This window comes from Physeter macrocephalus, chromosome 3 (genome assembly GCF_002837175.3).
Source record: "Physeter macrocephalus isolate SW-GA chromosome 3, ASM283717v5, whole genome shotgun sequence".
Lineage (NCBI taxonomy): Eukaryota > Metazoa > Chordata > Mammalia > Artiodactyla > Physeteridae > Physeter > Physeter macrocephalus.
In genome coordinates this window covers 9345616-9372408 of record NC_041216.1, presented here as the reverse complement: position 1 = coordinate 9372408, position 26793 = coordinate 9345616, and the positions used below count along the sequence as shown (strand labels likewise).

Sequence of the window (26793 nt, the reverse complement as noted above, 5' to 3'; positions counted from 1 at the left end):
GTTCTGCCCTCTCCCCTCTCTGTGGGCCTAAGTGATGCTCCGGGTGGCTTGCCCAAAGAAACTCTTGTGTTAGAGAAAAACATCCTTTCATTTGTTCAAGTCTTCCTGTGCCCATTGGTCCAGTAAGTGGTGAGTGAGCTCCTGCTGCATACACACGCTGTGCAGGAGTCTGATGGGCATGAGGTGGCCCCTACCCTCTAAGAGCTTTCTGTGAGCTGGCTAATAGGTGGCCAGCTCCCAGGCAAGGCCAGGTGCCTGGAATTGGCAACGTGCTGAAGAAACAGAAGTTGAGTGCTGGGGGTGCCATCGGCGACAGCAATTAGTTCTGAATGGGGAGCTTAGGAAGAAGTGGCATCTGAGATGAACCTTGAAGGACGATAGGGCTTCTACGAGTTGGGCAATGCATGAGACAGCAGCTGAAGCTGCTGGGTGAAGGCCCGGCTCACCAGAGCGCCCAGGGACTCTGTCCCACGTGGCAACTGCAAGGACACATTGGAGGTCAGATAATGCAAATCCGCGGGGGAATTTGCCGGTACGATGATGGGCTCTTTTTTTTTTTTTTTTTTTTCCTTTTTTAAAGCCATACCCATCAGCTTGAGCACTGAGAAAATACATGTCTGGCTTAATTATTCCCGATTCTCCTCCCTGCAGCGAGTGGACTGAGCTGTCTCTTTAGCATTCTACTCTCCTTACTGCTGGGAGGTCCTTCTATTGCTTCTCCCAGCAGTCTCCAAAGTTTGTTCCATGAAATGCTAGTCTCTTCAGATGGCCTAGAAAAAAGTCATCCATGATGAAATATGTTTGAGAATTGTGACCTACCAGACACCTTCCTAATGCATCTGCATTGGCAGAACAAATGTTCTCGGAGGCTCCGAATTACAGATAACCTCTTTAGGTCTGCCTCAACCTAAGCACCTTCCTGACATGACTTGATCACACAGACTTCCTTTTCCTTTAAATACCAATTAATTGTTCATGGAACTCCTGGGAACAGACGTTGGGAAATGCTTATCTAAAATGACTCTGTTGTCGCCCCACAGTGGGACCCTAACCTTAGGTGAGTTCAATGCTACTCATTGGTTCCCAGGGACCCTCTCCATGGGTGAATGGGTGCGGGGATTTCCAGTCGGAAGACTCCAAATGAACTCCACAAGGAGCTATTCCTCGAGAGGCTGGCAGTCTGCATGAGTGTTAAGTGGGCAAGTTAATGGGTACACAGGAACATGATCCTGGAGACCCTCATTTGCCACACGCGCTGCTAAATGCTCATCTCCATGGGGAAGACAGAGGCAGGAAAGAGCTAGAAGTAGGCTCTGTAATGCCACTACAGCCTTACTGGTGCTAGAGCTATACCCAACCACCCTTAGCTGATACACCTACCAGGTGAGAGTGTGGAGGCAAAGCCATGGCCCAGGTACCACACAGCCTCGCTCTGGCATCACCATGGAAACCCCCCTCTCACATACACACAGTGGAGTAAGGAGATGGTAATGAAGACAGCTGCTGTATAATAAACATAAGCATAGACCGAGGCAGAGTCACTCGTGCAGGGAGATGAGTGATGGAAGAGGCACTTCAGAGGAGATGAGATGATGCATCGCAGGGAGAGGCAGGACCAATCATAGAAACGAGCTAGTATTGGGACTTGGATGTTTGAGCATTGCCCATTTTTGGTAGCTCTCTGTCATGCTCCTCCATAACTGGCTACCGCAGTACATAATTAATTGAATTTAGATGACTCATATTTGGCTTCCAGTCCTTACTGAGACGTGCACCAAACTAAGAACAAGAGTGTGTGACATGTCAGCTCAGCTCTTCTGTGACTGTGCTCCAAACCAGTGTCAGCTGTCCCTCCCCTGCCTCCCTCCCCACTCTCCACGTTTCAGCCACAGTGGACAACCCTCCACTTCCAGAGCCCGTTATCCTGCCTCTCACACATTCACACGCTCTTTGCACCCAGGATGCCCTTTTCTCGCTTTCTCATCTAATAAGGACCCACGAATCCTCCAAGTCCAACTCCATGGCAACTCTAAATCCACGTCACAGTTGACTATGCCCTGCTTAAAATACTGTCTTTTCTTCTGTAACTTCTACTCATCCTTCCGGTTGGAGCTTGGGCATCACCTTTCCTGGAACATCTTCCTTGATGCTCCAAGGTGACCATTATAGCTCACATTTCTCCCTCCAGATACTTGTTGATTTGTATGTCAGTGTTTATTCACCTACCTGTCTCCCCTCCCCTCAGAGTAAGCTCGGCACAGATATCAGAACAAGCACTACCCATGGACCAGGCACAGAGAAAATGCTCAATAAATATCTTTACCCGAGTGGAGAGATGGAGGAAAGAAGGGACTTGAGGGAGGAGGAAGGGGGGTTACGGCAGGACTGATGGATGGAGGCTGGCGGAAGGTGGGCACAGACCTGAGAACTGAATGGCAAAACCCTGCTTGCTGGTGAAGAAGTCGGTGCTGAACTGCAGAACGACCATGCTGAAGGTGCTGTGCAGGTCCTTGGGCAGGGCCGGGCCACTGAGCTCCTTCAGCAGAACCCCACTCTCCACAGGCCCATCCCAGATGCGTAACACGTCGTGGAGCTCCTCCGTGTCAAAGACCAGGAAGTGGAGTCTGAACGGAGAGAAGAAGCAGGTGGTCACTCGGGGCTCAGCCCCTTCTTTCCAGGGGCTTCCGGTCAGGCAACGTCATACACCTAAAAAAGACTTGCAGGAAGGAAGAGGATTAGAGAGAATTATCCTCTCAATTTCCATCCAGCCTGTTCCACCCATTGGAGGTCACTAGAAAATGGGAACAAGGGTGAGGGAGGATAGATTTTGTGCATCCTGTCTATTATGGAGCTTCCTGTTGCCACTGTAAAACCCCACCCATCTCCTCAACTCTACACAGCAGTCCCCAGGCCTCACTCCTGAGCCCCTATCCATATCATTCTAATTGGAAGAGGATGCTGAGAAGGCAGGATCTGGGGATAAAGGATAGAGGTAAAAAAACACTCAGTCAAAAGCCCAGCAAGTTATTTTGTGGATATTGACAAACTGACTCTAAAGTTTATATGGAGAGGCAAAAGATCCGGAAGAGCCAGCACAACATTGAAGAAGAACACATTTGGAGAAATGACACTATCTAATGTCAAGACTTACTATAAAGCTACAGTAATCAAGATAGTGTGATATCAGTGAAATAACAGACAAATAAATCAAAAGTCCAGAAATAGACTCATATTAATATAGTCAATTGATCTTTAACAAAGGAGCAAAGGCAATACAATGGAGCAAAGAGAGTCTTTTCAACAAATGGTGCTGAAACTACTGGACATCCACATGCAAAAATGAATCTAGACATAGACTTTATACCCTTCACAAAAATTAACTCGAAACAGATCGCAGACCTAAATGTAAACGGAAAACTATAAAACTCCTAGAAGATCACATAAGGGAAAACTCAGATGCCCTTGGGTATAGTGATAACTTATTAGATACAATACCAAAGGCACAATCCATGAAGAAAACAAGTGATAAGCTGGACTTCATTAAAATTAAACATTGCTGCTCTGCAAAAGATAACAAGATACCAAAATCTGAGGGTGCTCAAATTCCTCATACAGAATGGCCTAGTATTTGCATAGAACACCCTCCTGTATACTTTAAATAATTTTTGGATTACTTATAATACTTAATACAATGTTAATGCTATGTAAATAGTTGTAAATATAATGTAAATGCTATGTAAATAGTTGCCTGTGCATGGCCAATTCAAGTTTGCTTTTTGGAACTTTGTGGATTTTTTTCAAATATTTTCCATCTGAGGTAGGTTGAATCTGTGATCCTGAACATGCAGATATGGAGAGCCAATTCTATACACAGAATTCTTAAAACTCAACAGTAAGAAAACAAATAACATGATTAAAAAATGGGTTAAAGTTTACCAGATACCTCACTAAAGAAGATATACAAATGACGCATAAGCATGTGAAAAGATGTTCCACGTCGTATGTCATGGAGGAAATGCAAATGAAAAAAGCAATAAGATACCACCATACACCTATTAGAATGGCTAGAATTCAGAACACTGGCAGCACCAAATGCTGATGGGGATATGGAGCAACAGGGATTCTCATCATTGCTGGTGGGAATGCAAAATGGTACAGCCACTTGTGAAGACAGTTTGGCAGTTTCTTACAAAACTAAACACACTCTTACCATAAGATCCAGAAATTGTGCTCGTCGGTATTTACCCAAAGGAGTTGAAAACTGATTTCCACGCAAAACCCTGCACACAGATGTTTATAGCAGCTTTATTCATAATTGCCAAAACTTGGAAGCAACCAGGATGTCCTTCAGTAGATGAATGGATAAATAAACTATGGTATATCCAGACAATGGAATATTATTCAGTGCTAAAAAGATATGAACTATCAAGCCTTGAAACCTGAAATCCATATTACTAAGTGAAAGAAGCCATTCTGAGAAGCTACATACTGTATGATTCCAAGTATATAACATTCTGAAAAAGGCAAAACTATGGAAATAGTAAAAAGCTCAATGATTGCCAGAGGCTAGGTCAGGGAGAGGGGATAAACTGGTAGAGCACAGAGGATTTTTAGGGGAGTGGAAATACTCTTACGATACTGTAATAGTGGATACATGTCATTACACATTTGTTCAAACCTATAGAATATGGGCACAAAGAGCAAACCCTAATGTAAACTATGGATTTTTGGTGATAATCATGTGTCAATGAATGTAGATTCATCAGGTGTAACAAATGTACCACTCTGATGGGGGATGCTGATAATAGGGGAAGCTGTGCAGGTGTGGGGCAGGGGGTGAATGGGAAATCTCTGTACTTTCAGCTTTGCTGTGAACGTAAGCCTGCTCTAAAAATTTAAGTCTTAAAAAAGGTGTGTGTGTGGGAAATAAAGGTCAGGGGTTATGGCAGGATCTTCGGGAAGCTGGTCCATTTGCAGTGGGGGCAAGGGTGAGCCTACACCTCCGCTTCCCAGAGCAGAACTTGGATACCAGCCTGTCTCTCTCTCTCCTAATCAATTTTTTACTTCAGATTAATTTTAGGCTTACAGAAACGTTGCAAAGATAATACAGAGAATTCTTATAGACCCCTTACCACTTCTGCCATTGTCAACACCTTCCATTTCCCTGGTACATTTGTCACAACTAAGAAACCAACACGGTACATTACTATGAACTCAACTCCCGACTTGATTTGGATTTCACCAGTGTTTCCACTGATGCCCTTCTTCTGTTCCAGGATCCAACCCATTTATCACTATATCCTTTTAAAAATGTATTTTAAAATTATAAAAATAAGATATGCTCAAGGCAGAAAAAGGCTAACAATATATAGATGTCCTGAATTTTTAAGAAGTCTCTCTCATACAAACCAATCTGTTCTCTAGAACTTTCCACTTGATATTAGGTTTGGTGCAAATACTTCCAGATTTTTTTCAATGTGCACACATACATTCCCCGCCCCCCGCAATGGGACTATATTTTACATAGTTTTATGTAACTTTCTTCACTTAATACTATATAATGGAGATATACATCTACTTCATTTTTTTCCTATAGAAATGTACATTGCTATATTTCACTATTTCACATAAGACTCACGGAACATTCCCATCTTTATGTAGTGTTTCACATTTATGTTAATATTTCAGTTGGCTTGTAGGAATACTTTGGTCGGGGGGACGGGTATACAATATATTTAAAGTTGTTGATAAATCCTGCTCAGTTATTCTCTTAAGTGATTGTGTCAATTTACATTCCCCCTGGACAGTATTCATATGACTGTTCTCTCTAAACTTCACCTTACCAACATCAGATATTACAATGTAAATATATTCTATATTAAAACACTTGCCCATCTGCTAAATCAAAATGGAATCTCACTAGCGTTTTAAATTTAGATAATTCAGTAAGGTTGTGTATCTCTGCATATATTTATTGGTCATTTGTGTATCTTCACATCCTTTACCCAGCTTGAGTTATTTGTCTTTTTAAATTCTGTTCACACATTATAATTTTTATTTATTATCTTTATATATTTTTCTTTCTCTTTTACATATTTGTTGCTGACATTTTCTCCCAGCAGCTGGTATCTCTTTTTCCTTGAAATTTTGTTTATGGTGTCTTTTTTGGTATAGAAGTTACTCATTCTATGTAATCAAATGTTAATATTTTCCTTTAAGGATATTGGATGTCATGGTACGCTTGGGCGAACCCTCTTCTTCCCTATATGATTAAAAAGCAAAACTTTAATATTTTCTCAGCAGTTGTGTAGTTTCATTTGTTGAGGTTTATCAGTTCATTATTTTTTCCAAATGGACCCTCAATTATCCCACCACCTACCTAAAGTAGCCTCTTCCATGTCTATCAAAATGCTCTGCTTCATTTCTCCTTAGCATTTATTACAGTCTATACTTTGTTTGTTTACTACTCCTCTCCCCAACTAGAACATGACTTTCACGAGCATGCGGGCAGGTCCTCTTCACTCTGGTAGCCCCACTGCCTGGGCTATGCCTGACCTTTCTGATAATGCCCACGAGTACCTGAATGAAGATGCCTGTGCCTGGATAATCCAGGCTCTCTCTCTCAACGGGTTTGAAACCTTGGCCATGTGTCTGAGTCTAGACTCTCCTCTGTTCCAGGGCTCCCTCCTTTGCCGTGACGGGATTCTAAATACTTGAGGTACCAGGAGCTCAGCTACTCGGCTGATTTCAGTTTTCAGTCTCATATTTTGATATTCTTACAGGGCAAACTCCCCTTCGTATTTTTCCCCAAAATTTCTTAGCTAATTTCCCAAATTTATCCTTTCAAATTCCTCCAAATCCCATGGATACTATGATTGAAATTGCACACTTATTTATTTTTTTTAAAAAAATTATTTATTTTATTTATTTATTTTTGGCTGCGTTGGGTCTTTGTTGCTTTGTGCGGGCTCTCCCTAGCTGTGGTGAGCGGAGGCTACTCTTCGTTGCGGTGCGCGGGCTTCTCATTGCGGTGGCTTATCTTATTGCAGAGCACGGGCTCTAGGCGTGCGGGCTTCCGTAGTTGTAGTTTGCAGGCTCTAGAGCGCAGGCTCAGTAGTTGTGGCGCACAGGCTTAGTTGCTCCGCGGCACGTGGGATCTTCCCGGACCAGGGCTTGAACCCGTGTCCCCTACATTGGCAGGCGGATTCTTAACCATTGCACCACCAGGGAAGCCCTGCACACACTTACTGATTGATTAGGGCAGATTGATATCTTTATGTTACTTATTTTCCCCAGCCAGGAACACTGTAGATGTTGTAACTTATTTAGGGGTTAGTTTAGGTACTTTGGTAAAGTTTTATGGTTTTCCTCTTTGCATTCTTCCTCTTAAATTCAATTTTTGGCTTTCAGCTCCATTGTGAGTGGGATTTAATTATTAGTTACATATTTATTGTTGGATATATATATGTATATGTGTGTGTGTGCATGTATTTCTTATTTCCAGTCACTAGTTAAGTTCTAACAGGCTTCAAGTTAAGCTCTTGGATTTCCTAGGTAGACCCTTTTATAGATACAGGTGGAGCTTCCTCAGTACCAGAGCTGTGTGGGTTTCCTCATTGGTTGTATTCTCATCCCCCTGGCAGGCCTCTCCTCCAGGGACTTCTGACGAGTGAAAACAGACAGGCTTCTCTTCAAGGCGTTTAGGAGGGAACAGACTGGCAGACTGGGGCCCTACACTTGGTTGGAAGGGGAAAAGGAGCTCCGCAGGAAGCAGAGCAAACAAGCATCCTCCCTGCTGTGCTAAGCTGCCCCTGGCTTCTCTGCTTCCTCCATGGTCCGTGATGCACTGGGAAATCGGCAGCCGCCTGCAGGCGCAGAACAAGTGGTAGCTGTGTGGTGCTGCCAGACGTGTTCTCAGGGAAGAGAGGTTCTCTTGGGCCAGGCTTGTCAGGGAAGGAAGGAGGAGACGAGGTTAGAAGTTTGGGCGGCATGAAAGGGAGGGTGTTTTCTTTGGATGTAATAACACAAGACGAGACCCAGAGGCAGGGGGGAGGTTAGGGTACCTGGGAAGACAGGCGACGCCCACACTGGAGTTCGGGTGGCGTGAGGATGTCACGGGGACAGAGCTGGATTGAGAGAGGGACATCAGTATTAGCTAGCAGAGTTGGGGTTTTATCCTCTTCTGGTTAGAGACCGACTGAGGTCCCTGAGGGTGAATAATGGAATGGATGAGTGAGTGAATTGAAGAATGAACAAATGAAATCTCTGAAGGACCAGACCGATGGGAAGTGTGCAAAGAGAATATGTACACTAGGTAGAAATGAAAGAAAACATATTTATACAACCCCTGTGTACAAGGCAATTTCACCTTATCCCATTTAGTCCTCACAAGCATCTTTCTTTTGTAGGTAGCGCCATTCCCCTCTTTAAAAATGAGAATACTGAGGCTCAGAGAGGTTAAATAACTTGCTCAAGGTCAAGGGCCGGTCAGAGAGCGACACAGAATTACATTATATAATTACAGTCCAGGTCAGACTTTGGCGCTTCCTCTCTTTCCCCTGACAACGCTGCCTGCACCTCCAGAAGGAAGAGGCTGTGGCCGAGAGCCAGGCCTGCTCCAGAGAGGCCCCATCAGTAATCAACAGTATACATGTGAATCATACACAAGGTTAAAGGGCTGAGATTTAAGACCCTTAATTAAAAGTGCCAATTCACTGCATTCAGCTCAATGATCTGTTAATCAGACAAAGTCAAAGGCTTGGCATTGATGAGGTCAACAGAGATGGGAGGACGAGGCCACAGGCCAGAGGAGGGAGCCCGAGGTCCTCTGCATGCAGAAACCATGCAGCTTGGCAATGGAAAGGAGAGAAGCTGAAGTTCCGGACCTCTTACTGCCTTCGTTTATGTAAATGCCTTCTGTGTGCTAGGTGCTGGGAGATAATGGCGAAGATGACAGACAGGGTGTCATCTTCCAGTTGTTTCTGGAGATGGGCAATACTGCTGCACACACAACCCCATCAGAAGACTTTCAGCTGTGGGCAAATGCGATGAAGGAAACAGCAGAGCGCTGAGATGGAGCCACCGGGCTAGACAGACTGGCCAGGAAGACCTCTCCACAGAGGTGACATCTAAGGAAGAGAAGAGGCTTAAAGGGAGCCAGTCACGTGAAGAGCAGGGCAGGGCAAGAGGTGGTCGGACATATTCTGTGGATAAAGGGCAGCATGAGCAAAGGCCCCGAAAGGGAAGCAGCTCGGATCATCAGAGCAACAGAAAGGCCACTGAGGCTGTCCCTGGGCCAAGAGAGGTAGGCAGAGGCCAGGTCTCGTGGGGCCCGGTGGGTCGGGGAAAATTTTGGATTTTATTCTATGGGCTAAGGGACGTCACTGAAGGATTTTAAGCTGAGGCCTTACAATGACAAGATCCAATTTTCATTTGAAGATCACTCCTGCTGCCTGGATAAGAAGAGCCTGGCAAGGGCAACGTCGGATGCAGGGAAATTAGCTAGGGGGCTACTACAGGTGCTAGTGACCTCTTTCATGATAAATCCTTGATGCTAGCCAGTGAAGCTTTGCCAATCCGACCACGTGGGTTAAGACTCTTATTGAAGACGTTTTTCATCCCACAGAAATCAAAGTCTACAAAATGTTAATTAGAGGTTCTCAATGATATAGGGATAATTCTGGGCCTAAGCAGACATTTGGGTTTGCCTGAGCAGCTCCCCTGCAGGTGACCATCCGGTCTCCTTCTGGGTTTTGAAATACTGAAAACCATCTGAGGATCCCGCGCCCACCATGCTGTGAGAAGGTGATCCTTCATCTTGACGCCTCACCCGTTTGCGCTCTTGTTTCTTTGGGCCACAGACACAACAACAGCCACGGAAGAGGGAGGGGGCCTCTGATGTGCATCACGCTGTGTGCTGAGAGCTGCCGAAACATGGAAGGCTGGGTCTTTGCCCTGGAGGCTGCTGCTGTTTATTGAAAGAGACACACACAACACAATAATACGTGTAGGAGGTGCTGAAAGTGTGGGATAAATAAAGTGCAATCGAAATAACTGGATGAAGAAGAGACCTAATCATTTGTTGGAAATCTACGTGCCAAGTACTTTATGTATACTGTCTAATATCCTCATAACAAGCCTGTAAGTTGGAGCCTCTTTTTGCCATCTTGCTGATGTGGGAACTGAAGTCCCGGGAGTTAATTGGGGAGACTTGCTGAGGGTGAGGGGGGCCGTCAAACAGTTTGTAAGGGTCAGAGGGTGTATTCAAACCACGTCTGTCTGGGACCAAAGGCCTTTCTTTTACATCGTCATCTTCTTCTAATTGAGAGAGTCCAGGAAAACTTCAAGGAGGAGATGTCTTTGAAGCAGTTTTGGAGAAATAAAAGCGAAGCACAAGGAAAGTGAGAGAGGAAGATGACTGCAAGAGAGAGAACGGCATTACAGAGGCACACAGAGTGTACACCCAAACTCCCCCTCCCCCTCTCAATCCACCTTTCCCACTAGGGCCAGATGACCGTTCTGAACCACGTATCTGACCAGTCATTCCCCTTTCCCTACAGAATAAAGTCAGGCTTCCTAGGGGATGCTCCAAGCCCTCCAAGAATAGCCCCAACTGCCTCCTCCTCTTCCTCTCACTCTTTACCCATTTTCTTCTCTTTCTCTGGCTTCGGGGACTTCCCTCTGCCTGGATGTTTCCAACCCCTACACGTGCCCTCACACCACCTGTAGTGGCTTGAATGGTCTCCCCCCGAAAGATATGTTCAAGTCCTAACACTCGGTCCCTGTGAGTGTAACCTTACTTGGAAATAGGGTCTTTGTAGATGTCATCAAGTTAAGATGAGGTCATACTGGAGTAGGATGGGTCCTGAGTCCAAAGACTGATGTCTTTCTAGGAGAAAGGAAAGGGAGATTTGGATACAGAGGCACCGAGGAGATGCAGGGAAGAGGACCATGTGAAGATGGAGGCAGAGACTGGAGTGATGCATCCACAAGCCAAGGAAGGCCAAGGAGTGCTGGCAACTCCCAGAAGCTGGGAAATGAAACTGATTCTTCCCTAGAGCCTTCAGAGGGAGCGTGACCCTACTCGCTCCTTGATTTTGGACTTTTAGGTTCTAGAAGTGTGAGAAAATAAACTTTTGTTAAGTCATTCGGTTTGTTACAGCAGCCCTAGTAAACTAATATACCACCTGAATAACATGTCCCAGTAGATCCCCACCTCCAGTTGGTAAGCTTTTCCATGGGCTTTTCCATGCCCTCCCATGGCCCCAATCTTGTGAGATGCTCCTTCTGTGTGGTCCTGTGTATCAGTCATCCACTGAATAACCTGTCTTACTGAGTTCCTTAACTGTTGTGTTTGCGTCTCCTTTGTGTTTGTATCTTTGGTCCCCAGCACCAGGCCTGACCCATACTAAGCTCCCGGTTTAGTTGAGTTGATGAATAAGTGAACGGCTCATCAGCTTTCGGGGACGCCCATAGTTCGGCCAAACTCACCCACTGTCTGTGCTGTGTGCGCCACTGGGTGACGGGCAACTTAAATCCTATGTGCTAAGGAAGATACTTCCTATTTCACTGGAGGTTCTGACATCTCTCTTTATTGCCCACATCCCGCCCCTTGAATCTCTATGTCTTTGGCATCCTATCACCACCATAGAGTTAGGACCTAGCTGCACAGACCCTGGGCCAGAGATGGCTGCCTAGTTTAAAGCCAGAAGACAGGCGGATGCTGCAGCCATGGTCTCACACTCTCCAAATACAGCTCTACAAGTCTTCTGACCAATATTCACACATCCAATCAATGAATAGTAGGCAGTGGGTGCAGATACTACACCAGGCACTGGTGATACAGACAAGAACATGGCTTGTTTCTGCCCCTAGCTGTGGTGTGATAAGTACTATGGTACAGATACGCACAGAGAAGCTCCCACCTCAGGCCAAGGGGTGAGGCAAGGTCCCCGGAGGAGGGAGCACCTAAGCTGAGTCTTGAGAAATGAACAGGATTTTCCAGATGAAGGGGGTGGCAAGGAGTGTGAGAAGGAGAATGCCGGGCAGAGAAAAGAGGTTGTGCAAAGACACGGATGGGATGGAGAGACGGCGCCCGTCTCCTGGGTGCCCCCCAGGAGAGTACAGGTTCTTCAGGGGGACGAGGGCATGGGTGCAGGTGGGTGAGACCTGAAGCCATGGGTTTGGACAAGCCCACGCAATGAGTATCAGAGTGGGCAGCACACAGAGAAGGGTGTCCTGGAGATCCATGGCATTAAGGATGAGCAGGGGAAGGAGACTAAGAATGAGGAGTGGAGGAGGTAGAAGGCAAACCAGAAAAAGGTGCAGCCCAAGGAGTCAAGAGAGGAGAGGGGCTTCCCTGGTGGCGCAGTGGTTAAGAGTCTGCCTGCCAATGCAGGGGAGACAGGTTCGAGCCCTGGTCCTGGAAGATCCCACATGCCGCGGAGCAGCTAAGCCCGTGCGCCACAACCACTGAGCCCGCATGCCACAAGTACTTAAGCCCACGCGCCTAGAGCCCGTGCTCCACAACAAGAGAAGCCACCGCAATGAGAAGCCCGTGCACTGCAACGAAGAGTAGCCCCCCGCTCGCCACAACTAGAGAGAAAGCCCTCGTGCAGCAACAAAGACCCAACGCAGCCAAAAATAAATAAATAAATAAAAAAGAGAGAGAAGAGAGACTCAGGGCAGGGCAATGATGTCCAACTGTGGAAGAAGGCAAGGCAGGCATGGCCTCTTCGGTCCTTTCCATGGTGTTGGGTAAGGGCTGGGGGCAGAGAGCGGGGAGCCCCGTTTCCAAAAAGGAGGGGCCTTGAGTTGGTCTCAGTGTCCTAAATCTGCCTGGGGTACAGCCTGGGCTTTCACTACTGACAAGTATGCCAGCTCAGCTAATGAGCCCCGCTGGTCTCTGGTCCTCTTTGCCATTCCCCTGGGGGCTTCCTGGAACCTCTGCTTGCTCTCTCTGGAGCTGGGTCTTCATGTCAGATTGGCTGCCACTCCCTTTAACTGCAGGGCACCCCGACCGTGGGGCCATCCCTGTTCCGGGATCTCTGTACACCTTTTCCTCATGGTGTTTCCACAGAGTCCCACCTTCCACCGCAATGTCCCAACAGCAGCTCCCCAGGTGAGGGAGCCCTCACCTGGCCCTCCCTCCCTTACCTCTGCCCACCAGCCCGCCACTAAGAGTCCCCCCAGGCTTTGCGGGTAAGGTTGATGACACTCAGCTTCAACCACAGGAAGAGATTTACTGCCAGAACTTTCATCTAAAAAGCTAGGAGAGCATCAAATTGTCATTGTAGGGGGCTGCACCCCTTAAGTGCTGTCCACAGACAAACCCGAGTCTGGGATTATGGTTTTCAGCTCTCAGTCTGAAGGAAACTTTAACACATTGGGCATTTCTCGGGTACTGCCCACCTCCACACTTAGAAGTGGTTCATCTGTATCTGTCACACATTAGAAAAATGCAAAAACTAGAAAGGAAAAAAATCACAGCATCTTTATATGTGGATTTCACTTGCCTTCTGACTGGGCCCCAGAATATGAAAAGGCTTTGGGTGCTTCCAAGCAACTGTCACCACTGTGTGAACACAATGGATATTGCACCGGGAAGAGTCGTAACAGCCGATCTTTACATCAGGGGAAAATGGCATGTGAATGAACAGCTGCTGCAGTGGGGGCAGGGGTCAGAAATCACTCCTGTCCCCAAATGAGAACACAGCTTAAGTTATCCTCAGTGACTTTGGAAATGACAGTAAGAAAATAATACTTGTTTCACAAAATGCCCCCCTCTGAGCCACGGTGCAGCAAACCAACAATTAAACAATGATTATAATAGCAGACAATAATAATTAAAGCATTGTGCCATCCAAAGAGCAAAAACTGAGAAGACAGACCAAAGCTCAAAGCAAGCATTGGTGTCTAGAGCAAAATTAGAGGTTGTCCTTTCCTGGTGCCAGCTGGTGTTGGGAAGACAGAAAGATTCTTCTTGTGTTATTTTCCTAAGTGAAAGAATAAACCTGGGCTTCAGTCACTGAAGAAGCTGCAGTGACTGATGTTTTGGGAGGCTGGGCAGTGTACAGATGCAGCACTGAAGCTACTGCCCTGTGTTTCACTCTTCCTTGCTGTGTAACCTTGCACCACTTGTTTTCTCATTATCATCGCCCTGTAAATGAAGGCTCTGTGACTGTCTATTGTTCACCAGAACCTGCCCTGGAGGTGTCAGGAACTCTGTGAGGGGCAGAGGTGTCTTTATCCTTTTTGGAAGAAATGTTTCCCATGAAATGAAGCTCTGCCTCCCGAAGAGGCTATTTAACAAAATGGCTACGGGGTCAAAGACTTGGGCTCAAATACTCATTCTTTTTTTTTTTCAAATACTCATTCTTGATAGATAACTGAGTGACCTGACAGAGCCTCAGTTTATTCCTCTGTAGAATGGCAGTAACATCATCTATCCAGCAGTGTTGCCAAGAGAATTGTTGTAAATTAAATCACATATAAAGTACCTAGCACTGAGCCTGATACATAATATCAAATCAAAAGATGGTAAAATCACCTAAAACAAATTCCAGTTTAGTTTTATTTTTTTACAGTAAGTCCCCTACATATGCACCTTCAAGTTGTGTACTTTCAAAGATGTGAATGTGCGTTTGTGTGTCCAATCACATAAGTTAGTTCATGTGTCTGGTGTACATCGTCACGTGCGTGCATCCTCTACAAGTGGTTGTGCTTTCGTGTACTTTACTGTACGGTACTGTATAGAGTACAGTAGTACAGTACCATCTCCTACCTCCTCTCTCTCCTCCAGTCAGTAATTCTTCTTGCTGTTCACTCGATGCCAGCCCCTGTATGCCAGCTGTTGTACTGTGCTACTGTACTTTTCAAGGTACTGTACTGTAAGATTAAAAATGTTTTCTTTATTTTTTGTGTTTGTTTTTTATGTATTATTTGTGTGAAAAGTACTATAAACCTACTACAGTACAGTACTCTATAGCCGATTGTGTTAGTTGGGTGCTTAGGCTAACTTTGCTGGACTTAACGAACAATGGGACTTAACGAATGCGCTCTGAGAACAGAACTTGTTTACATGTAGAAGACTTACTGTATTTGTTTTACTCCATTAAGAGAGATATGTTAAAATCTCCTATGGCTGTCAATTTCTTCCTTTTTCTGACAGATTTTGCTTTAAGTTTTCTTGTTATTTGGTGCATAAAGATTCATGACTGTTGACATACTTGTGGACTAAGCATTTTATCACGTGAAATAATTCCCTCTGTCCTTTTTAATATGTATATATATTTTTTAACCTTGAATTTTACCTTTATTTAGAAAAGCAATATTGTGACCCCTGTTTTTATTTATGTATGTTCTCATGCTATTCCTTTGTCTCAACTTTTTAATTTATTATTGTTCTTCTGTTTAGCAGTATTTTTTCTTCTTTACCTAACTTGAGAATCTTTTTCTTGCAATATGGAAACTTAACTTGTGGACACCAGCTCAAGGCTCCCTCCCTGCCCACAGGTTGGTCAGTGAAAGTGCCACATGTAACAGTAGAGGCTTCCTTTTCCTGTGTGCTCTCATCTCGGGGCCTCCCTCTGGGATGCTCACACATCTTTCTTTCCACTCCTTTTGCAGACTCTTAGCTCAGCATTTTAGTCTTACACTCTGCTCTCCCACTTGACCTTAGTTCTTGGCTGATCCTTCAATCCTCCCCCAGACATCCTGAGCTCCTGCAACCCTGGCCTGCTCCAAGGACCACCTCTTCTCTTATTTTCTTCTACCTCGCACTGTGGAGTGGCCAGACAAAAGTGAATTTATACTCATTTCAGAATTGATACATTTGTTCTTGAAGCAGCGATGATATTATGTGTTCACAAACTCTTGTTTCTTCTTCCACCTAGGCACAACCTCCCTTATAATTAGGTGAGCTGGGAAATGTGTTCTGGTCAGTGGGATGAGGAGGAAGACCTGACTCTTAAAACAAGTTTTGCTCTACTCTCTGATGCCTTCTCTTTCCCTCCTCAGCTGGCCAAATTTGAGGACACACTGGAGGACTGTGAGGGTCTCACGTGAAAGGAGCCTAATATAGGGAGACTAACAGAAGCTTATCTCCGTCAACCTGTTTTATGCTTTTTGTTTATTATGTTTTCTTGCTATTTCCTTTTCCTTTGTAATATGTCTTAGTTTTCACATTTCCTTCAGTGATTTGCAAAGTATACATTTTGTTTTTAATTCTACTTTAGGCATTTTTAAACATTTTCAAAAATATTCCTAAATGGGCATTTTCTCTAATTATCAATTTTAAGAAAAATAATAAGCACAGGGAGATCAGCTCAGTGCTTTGTGACCACCTAGAGGGGTGGGATAGGGAGGGTGGGAAGGAGATGCAAGAGGGAAGAGATATGGGGATACATTTATATGTACGGCTGATTCACTTTGTTATAAAGCAGAAACTAACACACCATTGTAAAGCAATTATACTCCAATAAAGATATTACGAAAAAAAGAAAAAGAAAAAGAATATACCATTTCACTCTCCTTTATGTAAGACAGAAAAGCTAAAAAGATTTTACTTTCCCCTCTACCTTCCACCAACTATCAAAACACTGACAATACAAGCAGGGACTATAGACTCAAATTAAATATTGTCTTTCATGGTCATCAATTCTTTGTATAGTTTTTTCCTAAACATCTCAGTAGGCTAAAAATTGTGTCTATTTTAGTTTCCTGTGGCTGCTGTGACAAAGTGCCACAAATGTGGTGACTTAAAACAACAGAAATTTATTCTTTTGAAGTTCTGGAGGCCAGAAGTCTGAAATCAGTATTGCTATGTGGAAATCAAGGTGTCAGCAGGGCTGCACTCCCTCCAGAGCCCCTAGGGGAGAATCTGTTCTTTGCCTCTTCTAGTTTCTGGTGACTGTTGGCATTCCTTGGCTTGAGGGCCTCATCATTCCAACCTCGGTGTCTGTCTCCACATCACCTTTTCCTCTGTGTATATAAAATCTCCCTCTGCTTCCTTCTTATAAGGATATATATGATTGCATTTAGAGCCCATCCAGATAATCCACGATAATCTCCTCATCTCAGAAACCTTGGTTTGACCACATCTGCAAAGATCCTTTTACCAAATGAGGTAATGTTTACAGGTTCCAGGCTTTAGGACCTGATAACTTTGGGGGCCTGTTGCCCTGTCTTTGCAAGTTCTTCAACAAGCCCGGGTGGGCAATTTTCTGTGGCTCTTGTGCATATTATATCCTGGCTGAATCAATGATTCTCCAAAGTCTTTGGGCTTTGATGTTACAGAGAAGAAACTTCAGGAGGGTTGGATTAGTTGTGATTGCTTATCGTAAATGGCTGTTTTATTTGCTGAGGGCTGATTGTGTGCTTACCTGTGTGTGTTTTGTCAAATGCTTGTAGGGATATTTTTGTTCTCCATGGAACTGTTTCATTTTTCATCAAGTTGTGTCTTATTCATTTTGCCTGGAACTCAGTGAGTCCTTTCAATTCACCAAGGATAACAAGAGTTTGCCATCCTGTGTTTTACTGTACCTTTTGTTAATTGTTCCATGTGTTAATTGTTCTTCTTAATTTTTGCTGCCTGGATTGGTGCTCTGTCTTCCACATGTGGCAACTTTTCTTTCATTACTTCCCCACCTTCACACATTTTCTCTTCGGTCTCGGAGAGATTCTCCAGCTTGTCTCCTATTTCAATGTTTTTATTTCTTACAAGACAAATACTGTGATTGTAATTTTCATCCTGTATTTAGTTTCTTTTCATTCTTCACTTGTCTCTGTCACTGTGTTTCTAGCTCAGGAGCTCTCTTCCTCCATTTCACCATCCATTTTCTGCTATTTCTCATCCCTATTTCTTATATTTAAATGAGAATATTATCTATATACCTATTTAAAATTTCTTCTGCCTACTATGGTAAAATCCTTTCAAGAAATTGTTTCTATTTCTTTAGGAAAATGGTTCTCTTTTTTAAAGAATGGTATGTTTTAAGTAGCATCACAAGTTTTTCATTTAATTTAGTTTAATTTTTGCTTATTTGTTTACTTATATTTTGGTCCAATGTGGCCAACCAACAAGGTTTGCATTTCTTTGGTTGAACTGTTTATTTTCTTCCTAAGAGATGTTGGAATTCATTTCTGGCATTGTAAACTGGCAGTCAAATTGATGTATTCTGGCCAATTCAACTATCCAGTGTAGCTCAGCTGGATTATTATTCTTGGATAATTTGAAGTAGTTTGTGTTTCTTTTTCTAGAGGTAACCTATGAAAAGCTAAAGTGCCAGAGAGCACCACCACTCTTAAAGCTACATTTATACCTACTAGGTTACCTACATCCTCTCCTTCAAACACTTTTGAGCTCCTTTTTGTTGGTTTGTCGAAACTGTAAATCTGACAAAGCCATACCCCATCGTGTTTGTGCTTATCTGTTCAGTTCCTTCAGGAGGTCAGTTCTTGTGGTATGAGTACATGGACCTTCTCTGTTTAAGGTCTGACTTGCTGTCACTGCAAGAAAATAAACCTTCTGGAAGCTGCTAAACCTGCAGCCACAATTCCTGGCAAGAGCTATGAACAGAAGCTTTACTGCTGGTGCCTCCTCTGGGCCAGCTGCCTCCTTGCTGGGTAAAGGGAAGCCTCACTGACCTCAGTGGGGAATTGCTGCCCTCTGATTGATATGAAACTGCAGCGGGGCCATCTGGGCTTCAGGCACAGCCAGATGTTTTGTCTAGTCCGGCATCCTCCCAGGAAGACAAGTTCCACTGGGCAGGGGTTCTGGTTAATCAAAACCATGGCCCCCTCTCTCAGCAATCCTACTGCATCTTAACCAACAGCCAAGAACAGAGTTCCCAGGTTGCCCTCGTGTTAATCATTAAGAAGCATCTCCACAGTTAAAAATCAACAAACTAGGACTATTAGCCAAACATGAACTTTATAACTAAATGGGCATTAGGAGCAGAAATCAGAGCCTCCAGGAACAAAAAGTTCTCCATTCTCCAAGTGCCCCAGATCTCTTCATGGAAAGCCTATCAGCAAAGCACTGCGTCTTATCCCTTTCCCCCTTCCCTTCTTTATAGCCAGCCACACAGAGCTCTCAACCTCAACCTAATCTGTACTCAGTCCTTCTGCATGTAACCAGGACCCCTCAAACAGTTATACTCAATTCCTCCTTGGTTTCGCAGTCAATTTATCCTCTGCATTGCTGCCACTGAACTTCCTGAAGTGGAGATATCATCAAGACATACCAGATAATGAGCTCTTTCAGAAGCAGCTACCCACCCCTTCCTCTCTTTTACATGCCTGGAAGGTCTTTACCTCCACTCTGCATGGTGAACTACTACTGTTCGGTAAAGTGTAGCTAGAATAGCACTTCCTGTCTGTAACACCCTGCCCCTCAGCTGCCACCTAAAATTATGAACAGGCCTTGCAAATGCTTTCTATTGTGTTTTGTACATACTTCTACTATAGCATTTATTTCGTTATATAAGAATCTAAGTAGGCACTATAGGTAGGCTTATCTGTACTCCATTTCCAAACCTCTCATCTGTCTCTACTACTGAAACTGTAAAAGCAAAACAAAACTGATCTCTCACTTTCCTTCAGTCAGTCATGGCAAGTTCAGACTAATGGAATGTAGGAAGATGTCTGTGAGGATGGTGGTTCTTCCTCAATAAATATGTAAACCCTCACTAGAAGAAAGCTCTGCTCCCTTTCCTCTTCCCTCTTCTTTGAGACTGGAACACAGACACAATGCCTGGAGCTGCAGCAGCTGACTAGGTAACTATGAGGATGAAAGCCTAAGGATGGCAGAACAAGAAGAAAAGCAATGTCATCCTAAGCAGCTGCACCAGGTCTGGATGGGATCTTCAGATTCTTTTTCCAGGAGAAAAAGTGAACCCCCATCTGCTGAAGCCAGCTTTAGTCAGTTTTTCTATTTTCATTCCTAATGGATAAAATTTTTATCTGTAAGACTGAGACCTTCAAGGGAAAAGACTGTTTCTTATTTATATTTATACCCTCAGTGCCTGGCAGAATGCCTGGCACTAAGTGCTCCAAGTTTTTAAATGAACTGAATGTCGTTACTGTCTTCAAATTATTCCAGTGGCTGCTCGTTATCCTGAGAAATCCATGTAGAGTTCTCATCTTGGCATTTCAGGGTCCCGCAGAGACCCGTCTCTACCCATGCAACCCTGTTCCCCCACATCCAGCCACATCAAGTGACTGCTTGTTCCTCCTTTGTGGACAGACCCTATACTTTCCCCTAGGTTCATGCTTTCACTCTCCTTCCCCTCAGTTGGCATGCTTCCCCTCTACACCTCCAGGTAGAACTTGTCTTTCTCTTCCCCACTACTGAACTTGGCTTGCACTTACTGTCTTGGGGGGTACCTGTTTATTTGCCTATTTCCCACTAGAATATGAGCCCCTGGCAGACAAGGACTGGCCACGGTCTGATCTTTGTGTTTCCCACCACACAGCATCACACAGTCTCTGGCACAGAGAAGGTGTTCAATGTCCTGGTTTGTTAAATGGAACTAAACCAGGGTCAGAATGGTAGACTGGGGCCAGACAGAATGGGCTTGAAATCTGTATCACTGGGTAATTGTGAGACATTCATCCTTTCTGGGCCTCAGTGATCCCATCTATAAAATGGGGACAATAATAACTGATCTAGAACCTGGTATGCTGTAGAGACTGGATAAATACTAAGTAGAGGGGAGCCCCAAGAGCAAAAGGCTTTGCCTCCTGCTCTTCCCCAGTTGTCATCTGAGCTGGTCCACTGATTATCAAAAGGAAAACTCAGACCCAACACCGGAAACTGAGAAGAGGTCCCACCCATGTGGGCTGAAACTTCCATGTTCTATGAACTGACAACATAGTTAGGGGTGACATGAAGGGCGCAGTTCCTGGTCTGTTCTCCTGCTGTTAGCTGCCAGGCCTGGACAGAGTTCATCAGTCAGCCTGTCCCATTCTTGGCCCTCAGGGAGAAACACTTGCCAAATGATGTAGGCCGCCCCTCCGCCCCTCCCCCCGCCACCCACGTTCAAGGGCAGGGTCTCACAGCCAGCCCACCCTTGCTGTGCACACCCAGGAAGGGCCCGCTTTCCTGCTTGGGCCCCACCCAGGGGTGAGCCTGAATGTGAATCCCTGCAGCCACCCACTGTCCCCCCGGGCACTCCTGGAAAGGGACTCTCTTTGCCCAGCTTGCTGGGGTGAGGCAACCACGGATCCCTCCCGTTGCCTCCAATGCTTGGTCGAGGCTGAGCAGGGTGCTGGGAGGCATCTGCAAGCCTTCTGTCTGCGCCCCCGGGGACAGTCTCATGGACTGGCCTGTGGGCTGTCACACATCCCCTCCCAGCTGGCACACCCAAGGGAAAGACCTGCTTGACACCTGCCCTCACCAACAGCACGGCACCCATCATCTGTGATCTAAGGGGTGACCTATCACCTGCTGTGCTCCGGGATGTCCATCTGGGTCAAATGAACAACCACCTACAGCTCGTGGAGGGGGTTCTCCACATTTGGGAATTACGTCCCAGGCACTGTTCTAAGTGTTCAGATATGTTAGCTCACTTCACCCTCACAGCAGCCTCAAGTGGTAGGTACTATTTTAATCACTGTGTTACAGAGAAGAGAACTGAGGCCCAGGGTGCCTGCTTGAAGAGCTTCCCAAGCTACAGAGAGAATAAGAGTGGTAGGTAGTGTGGTGGCCGAGTCTTGCTCTCAGCTGCAACTTGATACTGAATGAATGACAACTGGGAGGACAATTGGGACATAAAGACAGTCAGCTCTTCAAAGGAATCCAGCTGAATGATCAGCCCAAATGGCCCAACTGCAGGACGCAGTCAATGTGGGGAAAAACAGGAGCTGTTGTAAAACAAAACATAAATACTGTCCTCAGAGAGATGCAAGATGGTAATGCATTGATGAAAACAAAAGTAAGCTGTCAAGAGCAATCTGAAAACAAAAAGTGCAGTTTTCTTGAAATAAAAACGAAAACCAAAACAAGATTTCCAAAATAAAGAGGGAGGAATAACAGAATAAATACTGTTGAAAACAGAATTAATGAAAACACAAGACCACTGGCTGAATGCAAATGGGATGTAGATCTTTCAAATCACCAGAGGAGAAACAGAGCAAATTAAATCAAATCAACTAAAAATAGGAAGAGTTAAAAATAAAAAAAAGCAATAAAAAGCATAATATATTTTGTTTGAAAGAAAGCATAATACATTGGATGTAAAACAAATGTATAAATCCCTGAACTCTTTTCCCTTTCTTCAAATATACATAGAACATAAGTAAGAAAAAATTCAAAAAGTAACAAGGGCACAATGCAGTAAAAGTGGAACTGATTTAAAAATCATACAAAATTTATAACTTAGTAACTTTTAAGACATTCTTAAATACTCAGGTTGAAAAGAAATCTAATGTAAAATTACAGACTAGAAATAAACCCAGCTGAACAATCTATATGAGAAAAAATAAACTCCCCCATAGAAAAATATACAAAGAGCTTGAAGCAGCAAAGGCAATTAAATACCATCTTGCCCATCAAACTGGTTAACACTGCCAGGATTGACAGCATAAAGTGATGCTGGTTAGGGAAGCAAGCTTTTGGTAGATGTGTAAATTGCTGCCAATAGCTTGAGGGAAATTTGAGGTCATTTATCAAAATTTGCCTTCTAAGAACGTATCCTAAGGAACTAATTGGACAACTGTTCAAAGATTCATGTGTAAGGATGTTTACTGGGGCGAAAAACTGAAAATATTCACTTTATCAATAGGGAAGTAGTTAAATAAATTATGGTTGTACGGACAACAGAATTCCCTGTAACCATCCACCAGGATGAGGCTGATCTATATACTGAGAGGATAAGATGATGACATATGACTAAAGGGTAAAACAAAAAGCAAGCTACTGAACCAGTCAAAGAGGTGATCTTGTTTGAGCAAGCATGCTCATTGCATTTGCTTTCTGTATACGCTGGCATACAAAATGCCTAAAAGAGGAAGTTGAACAAATAGATATCAATGGCTATCTTATGAAGGGTGTGCAGAGGAGAACAGAGTAAGATGATGGGAACTTTTGATTTCTACTTTATAAACTTCTTTATGGTTTGTACTTTGAATTTTTAAAAATGAGTATCTCTTTTTTATAAAGAAAAACTCCATAAAGAAATTCTCACTTAAAAAATAATAACTTTTACTCTGAATAAGGGCACAAACACAAAAGGGGCTTTTTTGTGTTTGTCTGAATTCTATCTGATTACAAATTCCCTTAACTTTGTGGCTGGTGATTCGAGGGAGGGGTGGCGGGGTATGGGGGGCGGTGAGGGAGAGAGAGGAGGAGAGGGAGAGAACACGCTAGGGCACAGATGTGCACGTGGGCACTGCAGACGCTGGCTGGCACGGCAGCCTGGGGTGGAGGGATCGCAGGAGGAAGGCGAAAGTGTCCCATCACTCCATCCCCAACTTTTGCCCACTCTCCGTGCAGCCTCTGCTCATGTGGCATCAGCTCCTTTGAGGTTGTGTGGCTCCAAGAAGCCTTCCCAATCGAGGGCTGAGGTTACTTCCATTCTCTCCCCGCCATTCCCCACCTCGGGGTCCTCACACACACATCCAGCAGGCCCCCTCTATTGTTCTTTCTATCTCTGGAGAGAATATTTCCTCTATTTGTCTCGATCCTCTCTTCCTGAGGGCTAGGAAGGGATGCTCTGCTCTCCCCTCCAGCCCACCCCATCCCACACCCATCATTCCTGTAAGTGATAACAGTCCTCACGTCTGCCCAGAAATGCCATCACTGAATTCTTGTGCTCTCCCTGTCAGCCGCTCTGAGATCTCCCGGCTCTCCTCCCACCCTTCTCCTAAACCTGAATTCCCGGGGACTGATGTCGCATGTCATGGGTGTGCTAAGGTTACTACGCCATGGAGGAGATGCACGCCCAAGTACTTAGGCAAGAAGTATCAGGATGTCTACAGTTACCTTTGTGTGATTCAGCCAAAAAAGGAAAAAAAAAAAAAAAAAAAAAAAAAAAGGGACAGAGAGAAAAAAAAGAAAGAGGGCAAATATTCACAGTAGTTGAGTCTAGGTGGTAGGTAAGCAGGTGCTCGGCATACTGTTTGACTTTTCTATTTTACATATTGTATGTTGCACAACAAAAAAAATAGGGAAACAGAAGAAATCTCAGTTTCCACATTTCTTGAGGCGAATGAGACCGGCTGGCGTGACTCCTTAAATGTCTCCTGAACTCGTCCCTTCTTCTCCATCCCATAGCCACTGGCAGGGTTCAGGTCTCCTCATCCCAGGGACGCTCTGGAGACAGCCTCCTCCTCACTGGGGTCCCAGACCCCATCTGTCCCCTTCTCCACAAGGCTGCCAGGACAGGGCCAAACTCAGCATCACGGCCGCCACGGCTGCGCTCTGGCTGCAGGCAGCCCGCTCCACCAGTTTCATCCCTCACCATGGCCCACCCCTCCACCAAATCTCAGGTGACGCTCCAGCCATGGGGACCAGCTCCTTGAGCCCTCACACCCTGCGTCACCTCTTCTGCCTAGTAGGCCCTTCTGTCCTGCCAACCTTCTTCCTTGGCTACCCGGCAATTCCTCTCCATCCTACACGACTTACTTTGGTGTTTTCATTTCCAGGATAGCCTCTCTGGTCTCCTGTCCTGCTGCTTAGTCCCCCGCCCCCTCCTTCCACCACCTCGCTCTGTGTACACGCACATCTCCTCTTTGCCAACAGCAGCCGTGGTCTTACTCATCTGGGCAACGCCAGTGTCTCCCACAGGCCCTGCCATGTATTCAGCAGACAGTTATTACATGGAGGAACGAATGAATGAATAACGTGCAAGGTGGGAACGTGGGAAAACCTCCTGATTTGCCTATGGAGACACCTGTGATGAATTCATTGTTCATTTACTATTTACTGAGGGACCTTCATGGATCTGCTAGTCATAAAACTACCTTTCTATCTGGATCCTGCTTGCTTCATACATTCACTCATTCAACGCTTGACACTTGTTAAGCGTCTGCCACTGTGCTGAGAGCCAGGAGACTTGTGAAGATGAATTGGGCAGAGAGCATGGCTCTGGCTGGGGAGGTAAAGCAGGAGCATAACGAGAGGAGAAGAGTGGTCAGCGTCATAAGGGAAACACAGGCCATGGGTAATGGGAACGCAGAAGCGGAGAAAGGACACCTGGGAGTCTCCTGAGAGTGGACTGGGGGAGACTTCCTGGGTGAGCTGACACGTGCACTTGACTTTGAGGGAGCGAGAGTTGTAGACATAAGCCTTTGGAGGGAGGGGGGCATTCCGGGGAGGGCCGAGTGGAAACCAAGCCACCGAGCACGGCCATGAGTACATGTACGGGGGCCACTAGCGATTCAGCTTTGTCATTGAAGAGAAGTGGTGGGAAATAAGGTTGGGAGGTGGGTTGAAGTCCTGACAGCCTTGAAAACCAGGATAAGATGTTCAGCTCCTGTGAGCATATGGGTGCCACGCAAGGGTTCTAGTTAGAGTGCGAGTTGATCAGGCGCACTTCCAGAAAGTGATTCCAGCAGCAGCGTGGGCTGAAGTTTTGTATTTAACACAAAACCCCCAGGAGCTCTGCTGACCTCATTTTGCACAGGGCTGAGCTCAAAAACTTGCACGTGGCAAACACCTCATACATTTCTTTAATTGGACTGGGTCTAAGACCACGTGTACATCAGCGAATGTGCAAACAGCTGTATCTCTGGCAGCCACACACCCGTTCAGCCAGTTCCCCTTCACGGAGACCTCGCCAGGGCCGGGAACCTCTCCTCGCCACACTTCTGCCTCTTGTCTTGACTCCCCACTATTCCAAAGTCTCAACAGTTCATCCCTGGATGACTGCGACAGACTTCTGACTGGTTTTCTTCCCGTGAGCTCTCTCCACTGTAAATAACCCTGCTTAGGAACCTTCCACGGCTCCCTCTTCTTTCCTGGCATTTAGGATCCTCCGTAGGCTGTTCCCTATAACCCGCTCTGTCTCCCATTCCTTTCCACATGCATTCCCCACTCCAGCCAGACCATTCCCGCTCCAACTGCTTCGTTCAATTCTCTTTCCATACCTCATCCATCCTGCCACGCCAACCTCCTCTCTTCCTCACAGCTCCTCTGAACCCAGTTTGCCAGCAGCATTATCTGGTGCGAAGATTCAGAAAGGCCTGGATCCACGCCCCAGCTTTCTGATTCACTGTGTGAGCTTAGACACACTATGCATTCTCCTGGAATCTCAGTTCTCTCATCTATAAAATGGGAGTAATAAGAATGTCTATTTATTTTTAGGGCTTACTCTTCGTATTACCAGGGCTACTGTGAAGAGTTAGTAAGACATTACGTGTGCCAGGCCCTGTGCTCAATAAACGGTAAAGCTCCTTTCTTCTCCGACTCCTTGGAACTCCAAAAAGTAATTGCTGTTAGTCAAGCACGTACATGGAAAGGAAGTTACATTTTGAGGGAATACGTACACAGTACCTGACAGTATGCTGGGCTTTTCTGACTCTTCCTTCCACAACTCTAAATCACAAGCATTTCTGCTCTCATTTTACAGATGTAGAAACTCAGATTGAGAAAGGGAAGCAATCTGGGGTCATACAGTTCTAAACTGACCTTTACTACCATCAGAGAAATAACCACCGAACCATGATTAAATATTTACTATGTTTCAAGCACTGTGCCGAGTACATTACCTGCAGTGTCTCAGTTAGATGCTTTATCCCGAGAAGCCAATATTATAACCCATACGCCACAGAAGGAGAGGAGAAGAAACTTAC

At 45.1% G+C, this 26793-nt stretch overlaps 1 protein-coding gene across 1 annotated transcript in view; it reads right to left on the bottom strand.

The window, feature by feature from the left end:
- CSMD2 (CUB and Sushi multiple domains 2) overlaps positions 1-26793 on the bottom strand; it is a 653863-nt gene that overhangs the window by 178490 nt on the left and 448580 nt on the right. The window contains 1 exon segment of the mRNA XM_055082266.1: positions 2422-2624. Within this exon segment, the coding sequence (XP_054938241.1) occupies positions 2422-2624 (203 nt within the window).